The sequence below is a fragment of the Eumetopias jubatus genome, unplaced genomic scaffold (assembly GCF_037043125.1).
Source record: "Eumetopias jubatus isolate StellerSeaLion01/CBP00866 unplaced genomic scaffold, mEumJub1_p1.0 scaffold_17, whole genome shotgun sequence".
Taxonomy (NCBI): Eukaryota; Metazoa; Chordata; class Mammalia; order Carnivora; family Otariidae; genus Eumetopias; species Eumetopias jubatus.
Window position 1 is genome coordinate 36,096,286 of NW_028274823.1, and position 22,859 is coordinate 36,119,144.

The 22,859-nt window shown below is 36.0% G+C and overlaps 1 protein-coding gene across 1 annotated transcript in view; it reads right to left on the reverse strand.

Annotated features, from left to right (window-relative positions):
- BTAF1 (B-TFIID TATA-box binding protein associated factor 1) overlaps positions 1 to 22,859 on the reverse strand; it is a 103,727-nt gene that overhangs the window by 50,295 nt on the left and 30,573 nt on the right. Inside the window, exons 7-18 of the mRNA XM_028098737.1 lie at positions 21,565 to 21,694; positions 21,249 to 21,317; positions 20,053 to 20,142; positions 19,089 to 19,184; positions 18,814 to 18,990; positions 17,639 to 17,779; positions 16,543 to 16,667; positions 13,975 to 14,095; positions 2,667 to 2,771; positions 1,129 to 1,278; positions 694 to 836; positions 284 to 458 (exon numbers count right to left, since the gene is read on the reverse strand). Of these exons, the coding sequence (XP_027954538.1) occupies positions 284 to 458; positions 694 to 836; positions 1,129 to 1,278; positions 2,667 to 2,771; positions 13,975 to 14,095; positions 16,543 to 16,667; positions 17,639 to 17,779; positions 18,814 to 18,990; positions 19,089 to 19,184; positions 20,053 to 20,142; positions 21,249 to 21,317; positions 21,565 to 21,694 (1,522 nt within the window). The remainder of the gene's footprint in view (positions 1 to 283; positions 459 to 693; positions 837 to 1,128; positions 1,279 to 2,666; positions 2,772 to 13,974; positions 14,096 to 16,542; positions 16,668 to 17,638; positions 17,780 to 18,813; positions 18,991 to 19,088; positions 19,185 to 20,052; positions 20,143 to 21,248; positions 21,318 to 21,564; positions 21,695 to 22,859) is intronic.

A 22,859-nucleotide genomic window follows, 5' to 3' on the forward strand; every position in this document is an offset into this window, starting at 1 on the left:
TTCTTAACAGACTGTAGTATCAAGAGCAAACATTAAGTATGGTCATAGCTAGTAGTCTCAGGTACCAGACTAGGGGTCATAAGAAAAAAGTCTAAGGTTAAAAGCAAATGGAAGACAAACAATGTTTCACATTATATAATTTAGAATATTTTTCTAGAACTGTTGAGTTTTTATATAGAGAAAATTTTTTTTCTGTTTGTAAAATATAATGGAAATAATCCTAACAGCTAATGGAAATTGGTTTACTTAATTTGTCTTCATTACTTTTTGGGCAAAATCTTACCTTTTGTAAAGCAGCCCATTCACAGATTACCAAAGCAACGCTAATTCTCTGTAAGGCAGATTTGGAGTTCAAATGGAAGAGTAGTAACTGGCCAAGGGATTCAGCTGGTTTAATTTCTTGGGTTACCACATTTACACCTGGATCACAAATACAGCAGCAAAGCGCTCCTAACAATCTATGAGAGAGAAAAAAGAAGTTCCCCTTATTGAAGCTATAACTTTTCCCAACAAAGACATAACTCCTATTTTATCTTCATAGAAAGATATAAATCTTATTTACAACTTCAAGAAAATGAAAAACGTTTTCTTACACTTTTTCTTACTCTGTAATTAGTGTGCTCGAGGAAGTACTGACAAACAAACACATTAGAATATTCTGGTTAAAAGGCTTCTGAATTTTTGTATACTCACTTGGCTGCCATCATTCTGGCCCGCATAACCACAAAATCCCTAGTGGAGGGGTCTTCCATGATGGTGTCTGCACCTGCAATGTATTCCTGAAGGACTTCTTTTGTTTGGCTTTGGCCTTGGCGTATCTTACCACCTGTTTTTTCCTAGAGGGAAAGAGGGAAAAAATAATAATAAAAATTAATCATTAAAATTTAATAGGGAATTCTCCTCTGTACACAAAAATACTTTCATTTGTTCTCCCAATAAAAAACAGTTCTTTTCACAAAATTTTAATGGATAAAATTATGCATTTGCAAAGGTCCTTATAAAATAATTTCTGCATACATTAAATTAATTAAATCACACTTAATTAAAATAAAACAATACAAATTTCTTACATGGTTACCGTATTAATAGAGCTGAACATTCAAATACATTATATCCCTCTGCACTTACCTTGGCTCTAGCTTTTACTTCTAGCAACATATTTAAATCAATAGGTAAATGAGAAGGCTGCATCATTAAGCAAAGCCAAGCACCCATCCATGGACAAGCAGCTGCTACCACATACTGAACTGAAGCTTTGCACAACAGTTCCATCCAAACCTACAGAGTAAAAGAGAAACATGAAAAGTGAAATTTTCCTAGTGAGGGCTAATAAAACCTAATACTTATTTTTAGGGATACTGAATTAAAAAAAAAAGTAGGAAATAGCAAGCACAGAGATGAACTTTAAAAGTCAATATAAAGGCTTATTTTTAAATACTGCTTGATAGGTTTGTATACTAAAGAACATAAAAGAAAGTTTTAAAGAGAGGAACAGAAAGAATTTCCTTCAATATTTTGTGAAAATCATTTAAAATATAAGATACCCATAACAATAAAAGTTGTCAAAATTTCAGTCATTGAAATCCTTTGCATATATCATAAAGCTTGATACTAATGCAGCTCTATATTCAACACACACACTTCAGGAGCACCTGGACTGTAAGCTCAGTCAGTTAAGCGTCTGCCTTCAGCTCAGGTCATGATCCCGGAGTCCCAGAATCGAGTCCCACATCAGGCTCCCCACTCAGTGGGGAGTCTGCTTCTCCCTCTGACCCTCTCCCCTCTTATGCTCTCTCTCAAATAAATAAATAAAATCTTAAAAAAAAAAAAAAGCATTTGCCTTCAGCTCAGGTCACGATCTCGGGGTCCTGGGATCGAGCCCTGCATCGGGCTCCCTGCTCAGTGGGGAGGAGTCTGCTTCTCCCTCTCCCTCTGCGCCCCCCACTCATATGCTCTCTCTCCCAAATAAATAAAATCTTTTTAAAAAACCACACGCACACACTTCAAGATATAACAGCTCCTGACAGATATCCTCTGCTAAAGTTAGAGGTGGTAATATCCTAGTATAAATTAAGAACTTAAATCGATTCATGATCTTACTCAATAAGGTACCTTTCTTGATGCCTAACATTAAATGTAACTAAAAACATATAGAAATAACACCACTGTTAATATAAGGCTGTTAACAATGAGCTGCTTCAGAGGCAATAATTCAAGACTGAATTACAACAGTACCATTTCCCTCAATAAATATTAATTATATCAAATGTTTCTTCTTTAAAGATTCTAACACATATGACCGACCAACCTTGCTAAGTAAGGGAAAAAAATATAAACCTAAACCACAACAATGAGACTATATATTACCAATGAATCCCAAAAGATACTTCACAGAATCAATAACCATACGGATAAACAGCAAAATAAGTGATAAAAACAGTCTTCTCTTCATTTTATTTTCTGTATTGAGGCTATCAGAAAGTGCCTAAAACACTTGCCTAGTAGACTTAACTATTATACTCCATAAGAAGCCTATTTCCTTGTTTCATAGATCACACTTTTCAAATGTGTTTCCAATTTCTTAAAATCTCCGACCAACAACAGTACAGCAATTATGAAAATTTTTAAAAATCGGGGAAAAGAATACAGATATATTCACTGTGTACCTTGTGAATGAGGTCCAGAATTTCCTGGCTGCTTTCTAAAACACAAAACTGGAAAATGTGCCGCAGCATATCAGGCAGGATAGGTATAAGCCAAGATGAAGAGTTCTGAAAACAAAAACAGCATCAAATCTATAGTACAGAATTCTTAGGTGTTAGCTTATTTGAAGAGCTACAAGTCAAATAATATAAGTGTTACCATGAAAAGATGGTATGGCTTTATCAAAAAGGTTCGACAGGGTGACAAATTTTTACAAGATTTTGGAGCAACAGTATCATATTCGTTATTCCAATGGTTTGGAAAAATTAAGTATCATAAGAACTAGTATTTTTTAAAATGCAGATTCTCTAGTAGCATAGCATAAAGTCTCCTTAGTAGAAAATACAAGATAAGGCTGGGAAAACATGTGAAGGCCAAATTCACTTCACCTGAACAATTGTGCAAGCATCTCCTTTCCGATATGATTGCAAAAAGTAATATGGCTTTAGCTCAATATTATCTTATAAAAATTGCAAGGTATAATCTGGCCCATCCAGAGCCAATCTGTCTCTTGTAGATCTGAAAGTTGGCCCACTTATTTTCACTAATTTTGTACCTGTCTTCCAAGGAGGCAATGATATGGGCCGGAAATCTAATACTGTTGCTTTGTATTTATAGGTTTATTTAATTAGATTGGTGGGGGAATGGGTATAGTGAAGAGCATATTATTATTTTTCAGTCCTTTAGAGATTATCCTTCTTCAAATTCCTCTCTCCAGAACTTTTTTAAAGTAGTTAGTAGACTTTTAGTATGCTACTAACTAGGACTCTACTTATCAAAAATATCCCCCCGAATCTTAGGGAATATCTACAAAGTGTTGATGACCATTTAACATTAGTCTAGCACAGTATAAACTAAAATACAGAAAAATTCCTACCACAGTCTGTTTACTTCACCAAGTTTAAATTAACTATAATCAGGAACATTATTACTCAAGTTATAAGTGAATTCAAGCTTTACAAGGGCTTTTGAAAAAAATGTTTTGGTCTGTGTTAAATAATTAACAGAGTAATTATTACCACTTCATGTTAGTGCTAAACATAGTCCCCAACATTTTTTTAGTGAGCATCAAGTGGGGATGGGGAGATGACATTTCTGGGAATTACTGAGGAAAATGACTGATGGTTATGGAGTGTGACACGGATGGGGTAGTTTCTTCCCAGTTGCTTTAAGATTGATGTTCCTTGCTGTGTTCTGCCTTCCTGGAACTCAGAGTAAAGAGAGTTGATGACAAACGGAAAGACGACTACCAGACCATTCACTGTACTGGACAATCAAGGTGAAACTTCTAGCCATCCATACTCCCTCACACTCTACCCTCCAGCCAATTTCCTTTCACTTCCTCTTTAGTGCCATCATGCTCTCTCTTGCTTCCAGAGTTTCACATGCTGTTCCTTCCTGACCCTGTTCTTCGCCTGCTTAAATTCTACTCATCCTTCAGATCTCAACTTTTATCTTCACTTTCAGTGGGCAAGGTACCTTCTTTAACCTTCACTCACTTCACTAGCTAGGATCAAACAGCACTGTCTACTTCCCCTACCAGATACTTACCTCGTTATGTTATTAGAGCTTGTCCAGTTGTGTTTCTCCTGTCTTGTTTAGTTTCCTGTTTTAAGCTCTACAGAAGGGCAGAGACCTTGTCTCTTACCAATCAGTATCTAAAGAATTGTAAGCACATAGTAGGCACTAAAATATTTGTTGAATTCTCATAGGAAATAGTCCCATGTCACAGAGAATAGTTAGTAATATGTGAAATTTCTTGCAATTGTAGTTGGTAATAAATCCCTAATTTGCAAAACTGACAGGATAAGCTCTTACCAGTACCCTTTTGCTATGCCCCTTCTTTTATCTTCCCACAAAATGGTCAGATGTGCAAAAAAAGCAGCAGTCTGATCATCACTCCCATGAACATCTGATTCCTGCCTGTAGGCAAATTCATCATCATTTCTTATCTCCATATCAATGATCTGGGGTTGTAGGGGAGATTTGGAAAGAAGCTACAACAAAGCGATGAATCACACTGAATCCTCTCATTAATTTGGCCTGAAATCCTATTTTGGCCCCTTGCCAAAAGAACACACACACACACACACACACACACACGAACCAAACTATATTTTTACATAATTTATAATACTCTGTTCTACTCATTTGTCCAATCAATATTTACTGAAAGTCAGCTAAATATTTAACCTTTGCTCTTGCCTTCTAATACCTTTGTAAAATCTGGCCAATACCTAATTATGATGTTCTTTAATGCCAGTCTTAGTTAAATGTATTCTTTTGGTCTTTCTTTCCCTTTCTACATATGCATATGAGAAATTTCTTACATCCTAGATCCTCGGACTCCAACTCAATCTCACATATATATCTTCATGTTAAATTTAAGTTTCATGCTAAAGCTTGCCTTTCAAACAAGTCAATGCTGTATGTAACTGAAATTTTGGAATGACTCATAAAGTGGCTGTGATGCAAGTGGAACAGAAAAGTCGACCCAGTCAGCAGAACAAAAGATTAACGTCCAACATATTTTTCTAGATTGAGGAGTTGAGTTCTAGCTGTAACACTTACTGGTAACAATGCCAGTAAAGTAGTTCACTAACAGACATACAGACTCATAGATATACTTTACATGTATAAACAGTCATAGGCTAAAGAGACAATACAGAAAGGAAAATCAAGTGGTAAAATTCACTCTGATTGCCAAACTGCCAAACAGTTTAACAAAAAAAGTTACACCTTGATTTTATGTCCCTACCAAATGAAAACTAGTCTGGTTTGCTTAAAAGTTCTTATTTCATGCTAAGAAGCCAGGCTTACCAATACTTTCACATGTTAACATCACAAATGCTATGGTATATCACAGAGAAGTCTAATGGTAATAAGATTTCATAAATAACTGTATTAACTGTCTCTATTTAAGGATATTTTAGAGATGTACATGCCTGCATACATACTCAGGATAAATTTTAAGATTAAGGACATTTTTGTTATAAAATCTTCAAAGCAAAACAAAAAAAACTGATGAAGATAATCAGAATACTTTGAAGGAAATAAAGGCATCAGTCTTTAAGGGGTATTGAGCTACAGCCAGGTTTAGCCTCAACATTGCGGTTACTGAGAGGAAAGGGTTAAGAAGTTAGAAAATGAAACCAGAAGAGAACTGCTAGTAATCTAAAAATGAGTTCATTTTTTCACTTTGTACTTAAGATGACTTCATATACAAAAGTGAGAAAGCAATTCAATAGACACTTAATCCATTTTGTCTCCATGTAAAATTTAAAACCTTCTGAAAGTCAGCCAGAATTGGATCTGAATCTGAGCCAAATCACTTACTGTGAGTTGTGTAGGTACATGAACTTGGGGAAGTTTAATTTTTGGTCATCAGTTCCCTCATTTGCAACACAGGAATGGCAGCAGCCACCCATGTTACATGCTTACCAGGGTTCACAGCATAAAGTAAGCCCTCAATAACTTGGATTATTACTATAATTAAATATCATTCTTACACCTCAGCATATAATAAGAGTTCCAAACTGTTAGGAAAGAATTCCCAGAACTTGGGGCACCTGGGTGGCTCAGTCATTAAGCGTCTGCCTTCGGCTCAAGTCATGATCCCAGGGTCTTGGGATCGAGCCCCACATCAGGCTCCCTGCTCAGCAGGAAGCCTGCTTCTCCCTCTCCCACTCCCCCTGCTTGTGTTCTCTCTTTTGCCGTGTCTCTCTCTGTAAAATAAATAAATAAAATCTTAAAAAAAAAAAAAGAATTCCCATAACTGGAAGTGCTAATTATTGTTCTTACTATCTGTACTATTATTTATATCTGTATAGCATTAACATTTTAAAGCACTTTCATGTACATTATCTTACTTAGCCCATGTAACTCTGAGAAAGACTGGGTGGAGATTATCACCAGAAGGGTTAAATAAACTTGACCAAGGTCATAAATTTAACAAATAGTAGGGCCGAGGTTAGAACCCAGATTCTTTATTTAGTTAAGCGATCTTTTCATTACACCACTAAAGAAACAATAGTAATAGAAAGCAGCTCAGAAAAAGTAAGGCAAGGGGCGCCTGGGTGGCTCAGATGGTTAAAGCGGCTGCCTTCGGCTCAGGTCATGATCCCAGGGTCCTGGGATGGAGCCCCACATCGGACTCCCTGCTCGGCGGGAAGCCTGCTTCTCCCTCTCCCACTCCCCCTGCTTGTGTTCCTGCTCTTGCTATCTCTAATAAATAAATTTAAAAATCTTAAAAAAAAAAGTTGAAAAGAAAAAGTAAGGCAAGTTAAAGTGAGAACAGATTTTTATCACCATAGGTCTATCATCTCTCATCCAAATTCTCTGGGGCCAAATGTGTTTTGAAATTCGGAATTATTCTAATTTTAGAATAATGAGGTTATATGTGCTGCATGCTATGTAATATCCTCAAACAGGGTCTGAGGTAGCACCCCAATAAAGTTATGTTAATATTTCTGAAGCAAAATTTGTGAATGGGCACATTTAGTAGGATAAAGACTTATGAACACTCTTCAGAATGAGCAAGTTTTTACACCACATTTACAAAAAAATCTTTGGATTTCAAAACTGCAAATAAGAGGGAGCCTGGGTGGCTCAGTTGGTTAAGCGACTGCCTTCGGCTCAGGTCATGATCCTGGAGTCCTGGGATCGAGTCCCGCATCAGGCTCCCTGCTCAGCGGGGAGTCTGCTCCTCCCTCTGACTCCCCCCTCTCGTGCTCTATCTCATTCTCTCTCTCTCAAATAAATAAATAAAATCTTAAAAAAAAAACCTGCAAATAAGAGACTGTGAACTTGTATTACAAGACAGTTTGCCTTGGATGCCTTTTGATTCCTTTGATGAGAGTATTTGGCACATAGCTCATCACCTGCCCCCTATAATTCCCTCCCCTACACATAACCACTGTCCTTCCAAAATATTATCTCCCTTTCTTCCTCTTTCTAGTCTTTCCTTTACTTCAGGGAACAGGTGCCACAAAACAATTCCAACTTCTACAACTCACTGTGATTTTTTTCTTTATCTAATGTCATTAATAAGTGAACGTTTAATGGTTACTGTTACTCTTAGAATCTCAGCAACATTCTTTCTGAGAAAATATCAGAGTAAACCATGTCTGATGGGTTGTATCTGTTATTGTATTCTTTACCACAGCTTTTCCTGATATATACTCATGTTTTTAAAATATTTTTAAAGATTTTTTATATTTATTTGAAAGAGAGAGGGTGTGTATGCAAGAGTGGGGGGTAGGGACAGAGCGAGAAGCAGACTCCCCCCTGAGCAGGGAGCCCAACATGGGGCTCAGTCAATCCCAGGACCTTGAGATCATGACCTGAGCTGAAGGCATACACTTTACCGACTGAACCACCCATGCATCCCTCCTGATGGTTACTATTGATTGCTTCATAGCTCTCTCTCTCAAATAAATAAAATCTTTTATTTTTTAAGATTTTATTTATTTATTTGACAGAGACATAGCAAGAGAGGGAACACAAGCAGGGGGAGTGGGAGGGGGAGACGCAGGCTCCCCGCTGAGCAAGGAGCCTGATGCGGGGCTTGATCCCAGGACTCTGGGAACATGACTTGAGCCGAAGGCAGCTGCTTAAACCAACGGAGCCACCCAGACAACCCTAAATAAATAAAATCTTAAAAAACAAAACAAAACAAAAAAACAAGAAATCTGCTGCATTTCTATACAGCAATAATGAAGCAACAGAAAGAGAAATTAAGAAAACAATCCCATTTACAACTGCACCAAAAATAATAAAATACCTAAGAATACAATTAACCAAGGAAGTGAAAGACCTGTACTCTGAAAAATAAAACACTGATGAAAAAAACTAAAGATGACACAAACAAATGGAAAGACATCCCATGCTCATGGATTGGAAGAACAAATATTGTTAAAATGTCCATACCACCCAAAACAGTCTACAGATTTAATGCAATCCCTATCAAAAAAAACCAAAGCATTTTTCACAGAACTATTACAAACATTCCTAAAATTTGTATGGAACCACAAAAAGACCCTGAATAGCCAAAGTTATCTTGAAAAAAGATGAACAAAACTGGAGGTATCACATTCCTGGATTTCAAGTTATAATACAAAGCTGTAGTAATTCAAACAGTATGGTGGTGGCACACAAACACACAGATCAATGAAACGAAATAGAGAGCCAGAAATAAACCCATGATTATACGGTCAATAAACTTTTGATAAAGGAGGCAACAATATGCACTGGGGAAAAGACAATCTCTTCAACAAATAATGAAATGGAAACTGGACCACCTTCTTACACCACAAGCAAAAATAAAACTCAAAAGATTAAGGACCTAAATTCAAGTCTGAAACCATAAAAATCCTAAAAGACAGGACAGGCAGTAATTTCTCTGATACTGGCTGTAGCAACATTTTTTTTAGGTATGTCTCCTCAGGCAAGGAAAACAAAAGCAAAAATAAACTATTGAAACTACACCAAAATAAAGAGATTCTACACAGCAAAGGAAACAATCAATAAAACTAAAAGGCAACCTACTGAATGGGAGAAGATATTTGCAAATGACATATCCAATAAATTAGTATCCAAAATACCTAAAGAACTTAGAAAACTCAAAACGCCAAAAATTCCCAAATAATCCAATTTAAAAATGGGCAGAAGACATCTCCAAAGAAGACATCCAGATGGCCAACACACACATGAAAAGATGCTCAACATCACTCATCATCAGGGAAATGCAAATCAAAACTACAATGAAATATCACCTCACACCTGTCAGAATGGCTAAAATCAACAACACAAGAAGCAACAGGTGTTGGCAACGATGTGGAGAAAAAGGAATCCTTGTACACTGTCGGTGGGAATGTAAACTGGTGCAGCCACTGTGGAAAACAGTATGGAGGTTTCTCAAAAAGTTAAAAATAGAACTACCAAATGATCCAGTAATTGCTCTACTGGATATTTACCCAAAGAATATGAAAACATTAATTCAAAAAGATACATGCCCTCTAAGTTTATTGCAGCAATATTTACAATAGTCAAAATATGGAAGCAGCCCAGTGTCTATCCATAGATAAATGGACAGGAAATGTGGGGCGGGTACATACACATGTACACAAATGCGCGCGCGCGCGCGCGCGCGCGCGCACACACACACACACACACACACACACACACACACACACACACACACGGAATATTATTCAGCCATAAAAAAGAATGAAATCTTCCCATTTGCAACAACATGGATGGATCTAGAGATATAATCCTAACTGAAACAAGTCAGAGAAAGACAAATACTATATGATTTCACTCATATGTGAAATTTAAGAAAGAAAACAAACAACAAAAACAACAGATAAACCAAAAACCAGACTCAACCACAGAGAACAAACTGATGGTTACCAGAGGGGAGATGGGTAAAACAGGTGAAAGGGATTAAGAGTACACTTATCTTGATGAGCACTGAGTAATGTACAGAATTGCTGAGTCACTATATTGTATACCTGAAAATGATATAATGCTGTATGTTAACTATAATGGGTTTTTTTAAAAAATTCATCAAATAAATATAACATTGATACAGTAAAAAAAATTCTTATCAAATAAATACAACATTGTTACAGGAAAAAATTCTTATCAAATAAATATAACATGGTTACAGTTGGGATACAGGGGTGGACTTGAAAATTTTTCTTGACTCCAGGTTATATATTAAGAAATAGCAGGGGAAAGGATTGATAAGAGCCAAATAACAGAAGACCAAGAGACAGGAATTTAATTCTAATGTACTAGGCAATAACAAATTACTAACCAATTTGCAAGTAACTGAGGCTATAGCCCCCAAATTATCCTTAACTCAAATTCTCCCCTTTTACAAATATCATTACTGTGTAGAAACTAAAGTTACAAAACCTGATTCCAAACCATAAGGAGGGGCAAACTACTAAGGAAAGTAGGATACTATTCCTTATAAATATATAGAAGGAAGAATGTGGGTAAACTAGAAAACAGGCGAAGTTCTAAGGGGATTACAACTTATTCTTAATATTTTGGTTACAAAATCTTGAAGCAAATAAAACAATTATAACTGGACGGTGGATATATAAATCTCGTTTTATAATTCCTTGCTCTTTTGTCTATTTTAAAAACTTCCCAAAATTAAAAAATGGGAATAGGTTGTGGTCTTGAGAAAAGCTTTTTTATTTTTACATTTTATTTTTTTTAAAGATTTTATTTATTTACTTGACAAAGAGAGAGAAAGCAAGAGCAGGAACACAAGCAGGGGGGTGGGAGAGGGAGAAGCAGGCTTCCCACTGAGCAGGGAGCCCGATGTGGGGCTCGATCCCAAACCCTAGGATCATGACGTGAGCCGAAGGCAGATGCTTAACGGCTGAGCCACCGAGGCGCCCAGAAAAGTTGTTTGTTTGTTTTTTTAAGATTTATTTATTTGAGAGAGAAAACAACCGGAAAGGAGAGGCAGAGTGAGAGGGAGAAGCAGGCTCCCCATTGAGCAGAGAGCCCGATGCAGGGCTTGATCCCAGGACCCTGAGATCATGACCTGAGCTGAAGGCAGACACTTAACCAACTGAGCCACCCATATACCCTGAGAATAGTTTTTTTTTTTTTAAAGATTTTATTTATTTGTCAGAGAGACAGAGCACAAGCAGGGAGAGCAGCAGGCAGAGGGAGAAGCAGGCTCCCCGCTGAGCAAGGAGCCCGATATGGGACTTGATCCCAGGACCCTGGGATCATGACCTGAGCCGAAGGCAGCCACTTAACCAACTGAGCCACCCAGGAGTCCCCTGAGAATAGTCTTCTAAAAGGGTTTGGCTTTATACTATTATTTGAAAAAATAGAAAAACCAAATAAATATAGTAAAGCATATATGTGGGGGCCAAAACCAGGATGTACTGAGAGTGGGTAATAAATTCCATAGCTCTAAGTCTTCAATGGTGAGAATAGGGAGAGAAAGGCTCAAGGCAGTGACAAAACACAAAATATTCTATATGCATCCATATTAAGTTTTGCTGATAGCGTGACTTCCAGTAAAGAGACAATCTGAAGATAGAAGCTAGATAGAAACAGGAAGTTTCATTAGTGATATCATTAAAAATTTTTCAAGAAGAGAAAAAGAAGTTAGAGGCATAGATAACTACCACAAAAGGATATTAGAAACACAATAAACAAGAAATTTCTTACTCAAAAAATAAAGGATCATGCACATACCAGAATAACGAAGAAAAATACAAAAGCAGGATACATTTGTCTAAAGGGAGTAGACTGGAAAAGCTCTTTGTTCCAAAACATATTCTGTATACTTGCCTAATTTGAAACTGACATATTACTCAGGAAATGGTATGTTTGTAAAAGTCCATACTGAAGATATTAGATAATTAGGGAGAACAGAAGATTAGTTTTTTAACCTTATCACCCAAATCCTCATGGTCTTTCAGGACTTAGTCTAGCCCTCAATGCTGCTTTCTGACACCTCTCATATTCTGCTCTTCCATTATTTAACTCTGCAGGGGTTATTAAACTTATCATAGAAGAGTCTTGTCATGATTACACTGTAAACTTTTTCAAGGTAAGAATAAGAACAATGTTGGAATTTTTAAAAATTTCTCAGAACACTCTGCACAGAATTTTATACAAATTTATTGTATTGGAGACCCATGCATAAGTGGTGGGAGAGGGAGGATCAACTTCCCGCCGACCAGGGAGCCCAACATGGGGCTTGGTCCCAGGACCCTGGGACCAAGACCCAAGCCAAAGGCAGATGCATAACAACAGCCACCCAAGTGCCCAGAGAACTATGTACTTTAAAAAAAAAAAAAAAAAAAAAAAGAACTATGTACTTTTCACTCAATTTTTCGGTAAACTTAAAACTGCTCTTAAAAATAAAGTCTATTAGAAAAATAATAAAGAACAACATGAAGTGAAGAAATAGGGCAACTTCAAGAAGGCTAACCAAAGTAAATTTAAGAATACTTCCATCAGAACATTTAGACAAAACCACACAACAGAAAAGAAGTGAAAATTCAGAACTCATGTCATTTTTGTCACGCCTGATCAACTGAGGGTTATAAAACAAACCTGGTAGTTTTTCCTCAAGAGTCTGATTAGATAAAATTAAAAAAAAAAATAAAGCAAAACAAAATTTACACATACTGAGTCACAGAAGTGCAACACAATACCATGCTGCAGATTAAAACAAGTCTACATGGAATATCCCCCCTCTTTTAATATTCATAAATCACACAGAAATGCATGATTAGTGAACACAAGAGACATATACCCATACTATAATCTATTGTCTAACAATAAATAAATAAACAAACAAATAAATAAATAAATAAAATAAAAAATCAACCACTGCTTTTGAAAGATGACTGGCTCAAACTGTAGTACAACAAATAACAGCATGTCAGAATGAATTCCTTATGGTATTTCTCCAAATTCTAGTATTATGTTTGACCTATAGTTATTTTTAAAATAGAAACGTGAAGCCTTTTACAGGCAGGGCAAAGACTCCTCAAGTCAGCACAAACTCCATTCTTTCTAGGCACTTCCATGTATGACTCCTGAAGTATATTATCCTTGGAAACACCATGCTCTTAAGTTTAAATAATTCTTGGGCGCCTGGGTGGCTCAGTGGTTAAGCATCTCCTTTCGGCTCAGGTCATGATCCCAGGGTCCTAGGATCGAGTCCTGCCATCAGGCTCCCTATGCAGCAGGAAGTCTGCTCCTCCCTCTCCCTCTGATCCTACCCCTGCTTGTGAGTGAGCACTCTCTCTCTCTCTCAAATAAATACAATCTTTAAGAAAAAAAAAAAGATTAAGTAATTCTTAAGAGGAGGCAAGTGCCTAGCAGTTTCATCATCAGTGTTTAGAAGTCATACTGTAGAGCTCTAAATGTAGCCTCCTAACCTGGGATGAGCTCTGCCAACCACACAAAGCAAGCAAAAACTGAATAACAGATCTCTGACAGACTATTCAATCTTTCACTCAACAAATTATTTGTTGAAGGCTCTTATGTGTTAAGCACTATTCCAAGCACTGGGACTATGACCTAGAACAAAATATTAAAATATTTCTGCCCTCATGATTCTTATGTGTCTACATGGTCACCATACCACTTCTACTAGGCCCAGCATTCTCCTGATCTCTGAATATGTAGCACGGATAACCTGGTGGTCAGATTTATTTTATAAAATTATTTTATATAATTTCAAGATCACTATACATAGTTCTTAGTTCTTACCTGGTCCTGTGTTGATAATAATGTAAACAGAGTTTCCAATGCTGCTCTTCGAACTGATGATATAGTGTGATGCAAAAAAGGCCAGACACGTGGAACTAAAACCGTGAGTGACTGCTGAATACTAATAAAGAAAACACAAATTAATCATACTCATTCTCAGTTGAAACTCTGTTGATATATTATCTAAATATGTCCTTATGGACCTAGTATCTTTCTTGATGAATAAATTCTAAAAACGTAATACAATTTTCATATGAACATTCATTTAACATCCTTGTTCAGAACTGTTATTATAGAACCAGAATAGCCAGAGCAAACGTAGTCATAAAAAAAATATTAACATTGAGTTCTATGGCACTAATGCCATGAATTACTTTTTCAAATAAGAACTTTCTAATGTAACTGCCCTTAATTTCAATCTGTTCTTACTCAGGAAAGTGGGACATGTATCTTAACTGGTAATCAGACTACACAAAATCAAGATTGTTAATTGTTGCACCTAACTTACATTCCCCTTTGGGGTCACCTCTGCCACATATCAAATGAGCAAGAGATGGTATGGCAGTAGCTTTGAAATTTGTTATCCTGATTTAGCATTACTAAATTAAGAAAACTCAAATATCTTCCTTCTCACAGATTAGAACTTTGCAGAAAAACAAGCAAAGCCACATCTATGCTAACAATTTGGACCACAGAATTCCTGTCACAGCCATGAGTCATTTATAAAAATTACCTTGGATTAGGAAATGATTTTTTTTATAAATAGTGTTTGAAATATGTAACTCTATACAAAAAGGCATGAATAAAAAAGAAAATGGTAGGTGTAACTATTCTTTTGTGGTTCACCTCAGGAGGCCTATCTTTTAACACTATTTTCATTATTTGCAGGTTTGTATGAACATCACTTCTTACATTTACTTACACATTTAGTAAATTTACTTATAAAATTGTAAATCAAATACATGCACACAGAGACCTAAAACAGACTTGATCTATGGAAAAGCATTATAACAAGGTCTTGGTAATAGTGTAATAACTGCTCATGCTCCCAATGACATGCTGCATTTCTTACATAAGCTGGAAAGTATCTGTCAAATATAATACATGAAGCAAATTTTCTAATAAGGCAACTTCGAACAAAATTTAAAACTACATTATTTCACGTTGAATTAACAGAATTTTCATTACTACTTTCATTTTCTTATATTATCTGGCTTTCCTGACACTACCTACTCAATGATTTTTTTTTTTTAAGTCCTAAGTCCTTTATTTAGAGCAGCTGTTAACAAACGCTCATGGTCCAAACCCATTCAACCCGGTTTTTTAAAAATAAAGTTTTACTGGAGCACAGCCATGTTCATTCCTTTATGTACTGTCTATGGCTGCTTTTGCACTACAATGGCATAGCTGAGTAGTTTTGACAATGATGACATGGCCCACAAAACCAAAACTACCACCATCTGGGCTTTCACAGAAAAAGTTTGCCAACCTCTGACTTAGGGTTAACTAAAAACTCTTGCATTCTGCAGCTTGAAAAGGGCTTTCACATAGATGAACTCATTTAATCCCTATAGCTTTTACTACTAATTGAAAAGTACCTGAAAATTAGGAAATACCATATATGCACTACCACTTTTTCTCTTCATTTGCTTTTATAGGCACTTACTCTGGTCTTTCAACTTGTAGGCCTGAATTTAACACTGAAGTACTTCCATCAGGGTCAGTGTTGTTTGAAACTTCTGTACATATTTTTAACACATCTATGATTTTCACTGGAAATAGACTCACAGAGCCAGAAATCATTTATAGTCATAATCATATGAATATTCACTAAACATCCTCACTAGGCTTAGTACTTAATTTTCTCATCTGTGGTTTTTAAAGTTACGTATGAATTTTTTCTTCTGTATCTCCAAAGATACTATTAATAGAAAGAGTATTTTCAGTGGCAGTCTAAAAGGTAGGGAATATATTAATTAGCTGAACTTTATTTCAATTATCAGGACAGGAAAACAGGTGACACTTAAAAGTTTTGGTTTATGTCTTGGCCTCACTCAGTCTCTACCTCTGTACATTTTATTACACTATTATGTATTCCCTTCCTGATCAGTAAAATCATGGAAGTCAAGAGCAAGACCTGGAAGGAACATTACAAGAAAAAGTTCACAGAGGAGCAGATTTTAGGAAATGTAATGCTGATAATTCAATGATAATTCTATTAGCTAAATGTCTCTAAATAAAGCTGAAATTCTATATTCTGGGGCTAGAGATGAAGATAATACACAATGATTCTATTTCTGAAGTTAACTATCATAGGATGAACAAGATGAAGAATTATATAACCAAAGTAGCCCAAGGGTAAAGAATATGACCTTTTTAAGTTCCTGCCCCAAATGGGCTGGTGGTTAGAGAGTGAAGAAGAAAAGGCTGCTTGGAAATAGTACTCTTTGGCATCCCCAACTTACAGTGCTTTTCTTAAAGATACTACATTATTGTATTTTTAGGTTTCGTTATCTGGAAACGTATGTAAACACTTTTTACTTTACTCCACTAACTACAAATAATTACCTGCATTGTTGGACCTGAGGATAAGTTAATAAGGATGAAAGAAGAGTCATAATACTATTTGTTGAAGCTGTAAGATCATCTAGTTCCAGAAGAGCATCCCATAGTGTATTTATAATGAAAGGTACCTATAAGATCAGTTATTAAGAAAAGTTATTTATTTTACACAAAATATGCACAAGCCATGCCAGACTATAGCCACCACTGATTCAAAAACACACAATTCCCATGCCCTTGGAGAGTACCAGTTTTGAGCAAAATTGAGGAGACATTATTTGCGTTTAGTAATTCTCTACCCCTCTTTAAATGCCACTCAACTCTACTTTGCCACTTCCCTTTCTACCCAGGCTCATAACGGAAGGGAGAAATCAGGAATTAAGATAGCCAATACGGCATTTTATGCCAATACTCTATTTTAGGTAAAAAAACAAACTCTGAAAACAATACAGTATACACACATATCACCCTCTGTATAAAGTAATTTTGATATATTTAAAACAATACTAATCATCGTGAAAAGACAAATTTAGTTTTTGAGCTTTTAAGTAAATACTGCTTGCTGCACTTCCAAATACATGTGTTCTGGTTTTGATATAAAAAAGAAAGTCAGAAAGATCTTTAAAGAGGCTATTTCAAAAAATGAGGCCGGATTTAAAAAACCTAAAGCCAAAACCAAAATCAAAACAAAAAAAAACCCCATATATCTAAAAAGCAGGAGTGAAATAAAGAAGAAATGGTTGCTTTCTTCTCAAAGAAGTTCCCTATGTATATTCTGTACATGATGGGGAAGTAGATTAGTAGACTCTTCAAAGGATAATATATAATTGAAATTGCAACATCAGAGAACTATCTGTCATAAGAAAAATGGAGGACGGGGTGCCTGGGTGACTCAGGTGGTAGAGCATGCAACTCTCAATCTCAGGGTTGTAAGTTTGAGCCCTACGGTGGGTGTAGAGATTACTTAAAAATAAAATCTTAAAAAAAAAGGGGGGGAAGATGAAGGAGAAAAAAGTACTCAATTTTTTGAGTTTTTGCTAATACTCTATACCCCGAATGTAAACAAGCTCTATAGAAGAAAATGCAAAAATATTTAATTTACCTTCTGTGTCTGAAGATATACCAGGCTTTCTACCACGGGTACTAATGATGCTGCAGCAACAGCTCTGACATCATCATCAAGGTCCTGAAGTCCTTCAATTATTCTAGTTAAAACTTTAGGCAATAAAGTATTAATTACATCCTGTAAAACAGTACATTAAAATAGATTAACTTTCTGTAATTCAATTATTGTGCTTAAACATTTTTTATTAAATTTACCACATGAAAACATAAATCCTAATCTTTTTTTTAAGTTACTTTAAGTACTCTCTACACCCAACGTGGGGCTCGAACTCACGATCCCGAGATCACAAGTCACACACTCTTCTGACTGAGCCAGCCAGGCACCCCATAAATCCCAATCTTTATTAAAAAGGAATCACATAGGGGCACCTGGGTAGCTCAGTCAGTAAGCATCTGCCTCCGGCCCAGGTCATGATCTCGGGGTCCTGGGATTGAGCCATGCATCAGGCTACCTGCTCAGCAGGGAGTCTGCTTCTCCCTCTGTCTCCCACTCATGCTCGCTCTCTCTCTCTCAAATAAATAAAATCTTAAAAAAAAAAAGGAATCATATAAACAAAAAAAAATAACATCAATAGAAGCCTATGTGTAACTAATTCCATTTGAAAAAGACTGTAACAGTATCGAGTACTTTATTATATTATTCAGTGTGGCTTAAAACATCAGAACATGTCTTCACTATGAACTCCCTGTGTGAACACACAGACACACACACACATACATACCACTGGTGCTAGAACCTCAACTTCTATTTCTTATTCAACACCAATGACAACCAAAAGGGGTGTGAGAGAAGAAGGCAGGAAATGCCATCCCTTCCAGTTTCTAACTCCAATCTATTCTTCTTTCGAATTTCCCCAAAAGAGCTAGCCCACAGGGGCTACTCCTAGGACCATACACTAGGAATCTCCCTGAGAACTGGTCTTGCTATGAAACAGGAACAGGTTTTCAAACCTAACAAACCATCTTTTGATTTGTACTTAAATTCTTATTAGCTCTACCTAGCTCTATGACACTACCTCAAGAAGGCAGATCTTGAAATACTGGCTTATCTGTAACACTAAGAATCTAGGGCCATTTCATATAATTAAAGAAAATAAACTAAGAGGGGAAAAAAAACTCTCCCATACATGCTTCAAAACCTGAAGTGTTTACCTGACGAACTGCCAAAGCATACTTTATTCCCAGCAGACCACCATGCCTAACTTCCCATTGTTCTTGTGTAAGTAAGTTAAGCAGCACATCCACAGTCTTATGAACTCCTGTTTCATTCATGTGTTTTAACACCACACCTAATGTCTGAGCACAAGTTTCACGAACTGGTGCCACAACCTATGAATGAGAAAGGAAGAAAACTCTTATTTACAAAAAAATTTATTCTGTGGAATTTGAAATTTGATTGGGCAAAGCCTCCTTTAGGTGATACTTACTTCATCAGAAACAAAGTCTCCAAATCTGTCTAATGCAAAAACACAAAGGAGTCTAATAACTAAGTCTTCCAACCACTCTTGATGCTGCTGAATCATCTGTTAAAACAATCATTTTTTAATTAACAGATCAAGATCATACTTCGCATTGGGGGCTGAGGAAACAGGTCCAAAATGAAAACTAAAATATTGGGACTATTTTAGCTGTAGGAGCAACAACCAAAATATAGCCCAGTCCCAATTACTACCTTTAAATTAACCACATCATGTTTGTTGATTGATTAGGTTCAAACATACCATACCAAAATCTTTAAAATTCATGAATTCTATTATGTTACTTGCACTCCAAGAGAAATTAAGAAACTACTCAAAGTTGCTCTGATTTTAGGGGCGCCTGGTAGCTCAGTCGTTGAGCGTCTGCCTTCAGCTCAGGTCATGACCCCAGGGTCCCAGGATCGAGCCCCACATCAGGCTCCCTGCTCAGCGGGAAGCCTGCTTCTCCCTCTCCCCCTCCCCTTGCTTGTGTCCCCTCTCTCGCTGTGTCTCTGTCAAATAAATAAATAAAATCTTAAAAAAAAAAAATTGCTCTGATTTCAATATCTGTCATGTATCTATTATCTAACCTATTACCAGTGTCTCATGCTACACCAATCATATTGCTTAATGACCTCCAAACTATCCTCTTATTATTCCTCTTCCTCTATTTTCCAATCCATTATATCCTGCTTACTCTTGCTTCTACATATTTTTCCACTCAATGTTTCTTTCCCATGAACTCATTCTTTCTGTTAATAAACAGACTTCTTCCTAACTTTTTACTTTTTTCCTCATATTCACCTTTCCATATTTCTTATTATTTATCTATTTATCATTTCTATGTCATGGCCCAAACTCTCTAACTTCCCTGTCTTGGGAAAAGAAGCCAACTACTGAAATTTGGTAATAACTGGTCCTTTACTACACTTACCTCTTCTAAAGTGCTATCTCCCATTTTACCACCACTTTTTCCATGAGCTTTAAGGATTTCCCTAAGACCAGTGCCTGCACCATGCCGAACCTAAAAACAAACAAGAAGCAAATGTCAGAGGCTAAATGCTTAAAAAACTGAGTTTAACTTTTCTTCAATATGAAAAAGGGATATTAAATTTTTAAGAAATCAGAATAAACTAAAGCGACACTTGAAAAGAATATGTTTCTCTTCTGCTTTCCAAGAAAACTTACATATATTAATTTCACAATTTGGGTATGTGGAATTTTTCTAAAATCAAGCTAAGAAAACAATTATTCTAAAATCCTTCTGAGATATTAATCTATTTGGCTATCACTTCCCTACCCTTTATCTGCATTCAGCATTATCCTCAGCAAAAGAGAGGAAAAAATGTTGTTCTAAGTTCAACATCAATATTTTAGAAATATATATATTAAAACTAAGTTCCAAAGCTACCAGGGTAAATGTGAAAGGAAAATAATTCAACTGTCTCATGACTAATGCATCACCGTCACCCTGTGGCCTTCTGAAGTGTCATCTGGAAGGGAGGAAATGGGCCACTGACACTGCACCCACTTATTCAAGACTCAATTTAAATTAAGACTTGAATAACTTTAAACAGAAGTACATCAAGGAGCAGAAATGCTAAAAGGTATTCCAAAGAAGTGCTTTTTAAATTACCCAGAAGCCAACCAATGTAGGACAGAATGCTTTGAGACCACCAACCCTCAACTTCAATTAGAGGAACTTCACTTTCATCTCTTTTACATATTGGAATCTGATCAAGATATTCTTTGAAGAAATATTTCTGAGACTAAAAAGCTGGTTTGGAAACTACTGCTCTGAATCAAAATTGTCCACTTAAAAAGGAAGTTTTTACTATTTGGGCGAGATATGCAAGTCCTTATACTACAGCTAAAAAAAAATGAAAAGAAATGAACAATTCACTAAAGAAATATGACCAAAATGTGTATGAAAGGTGAAAATCAGTCTCAAGTTTTCTACTTAGAAGGTGACTGATATGAATTGCCCGGGTCAGTGGTTCTGAGAGGGACACAAGGGAAGAATAGGGACCCTAACAAAACAGACTGTGCTTGACATGACTCCCTTCATTAGCAAAAAAAAAAAAAAAAAAAAAAGTAGAACTGAGAGAAGCTGGAATGAAGAAATCTTACCTCCCAGGAGGGATTAAAAAGGTCATTGCAAAGTTCTTCGCAAAAGCTTTCTAAAGGCCATTCATTTGTCTGAATAAGAAAAACAGAATTACTACTAATTCAAAAGGTCTGTTTTATGCTAACAATTTAAGTAATTTAATAAAGTTTATTTATTTGTAGATCTAGTAATAGGCTTTAAAATCTTAAATAATTAAAATTTTTACTAATGAAGTAAAGATACTTCAAAGGATAGATTATTAAATACTATCTACTGACACATTAGTATAAAAAAATTATAAACAATTTTAAAAGACACCTTAAGGCATTTCAACAGTACCTCTTCAATTAAGGAAGAACTGTCTGGAATATTATCAATTAAGACTTTGGAATCATTTGCAGGCTGATTAATAACAACATTTGCTATTTTTCGTCTCTTTTCTTCTGGTTCCCCATCAGTGCTATCATTGCTAAAAAATAAAAGGCACCATTTAGAAAAGGGAGTAAGGAATAATGTGAACCAAAAGAATGTAAGAGAATCCATCATTTGAACAAATGTTTTGCCATATTCTACTTATACAGTTTACTTAAAATTTCACTAACAAATAAGATTAACCACTTAAAAAGTTTTGAGTAAAATATATTCTCCTACCCTCACTGATGAATGTAAAATAGGTCCATAAATTCTTGCTTTCAAACTGAATCTCAAATCTAACAAGTCTTTTTTACTTCTTCTCTACAACCAGCTCTTCTCCTTTTTATTTTAAACTGTCTTGGTCTAACAACCTAAATCTGGCCCAGCAACCTTTACTAAGCTTTTGTACCCTGGAGGAAATGAACATACTGAGTAACATACTATAATCCTACTAGCTCTTGAAAAACATAGAGATAACGGACCAATGAAAAATGTGTCCAGAAAACTTGAGGAAATGTTATCTTATGACCAGAACAAAAATACTGAGGCTAGTCTAATAGTAAAGCATTACAGAAGATAAGGCAAATAAAACTACTTTATCCAGTATTAAAAGAAAGGACAATTAGCACACTTAAGGTATATACAGCATTATTCTCTATAAATATCCTCTCCATCTTAATAATATATTTGGCCAACCATTTTTTCTAAAGGTGATGAAAGAAATCTGACCCTCCTTAATACCATTTCTAATTATTCTTCCCCTAATTCACTCCCTATTATTCTTCCCCTAATTCTCTCCAATCTAGCCACACTGGTTGGTCACCGTATTGTCCTTGAACTTGTTAGGCATGTTTCTCCTTCCAGACATTTGCTCTTGCTGTTCCCTCTACTTGGAATGTCTTTTCCAAATATTCATAGGACTAGCATCCTCACTTCTTTCTGATCTTTAATGAAAAGTCACCTCTGTGAATCCCTCCCTGACCATCCTATCTAAAATTTCAAACTCCCCACAAAACATTCCACATGTTCCTTGTTTTATCGCCTTTGTGTTTCTTAACCCTTATCGTTAACATGATATATGCATATATATACACACTATATTTACTTATTTATCTTCTTTTTTTAAAAGATTTCATTTTGGGGGCGCCTGGGTGGCTCAGTTGGTTAAGCATCTGCCTTCGCCTCAGGTCATGATCCCAGAGCCCTGGGACTGAGCCCTG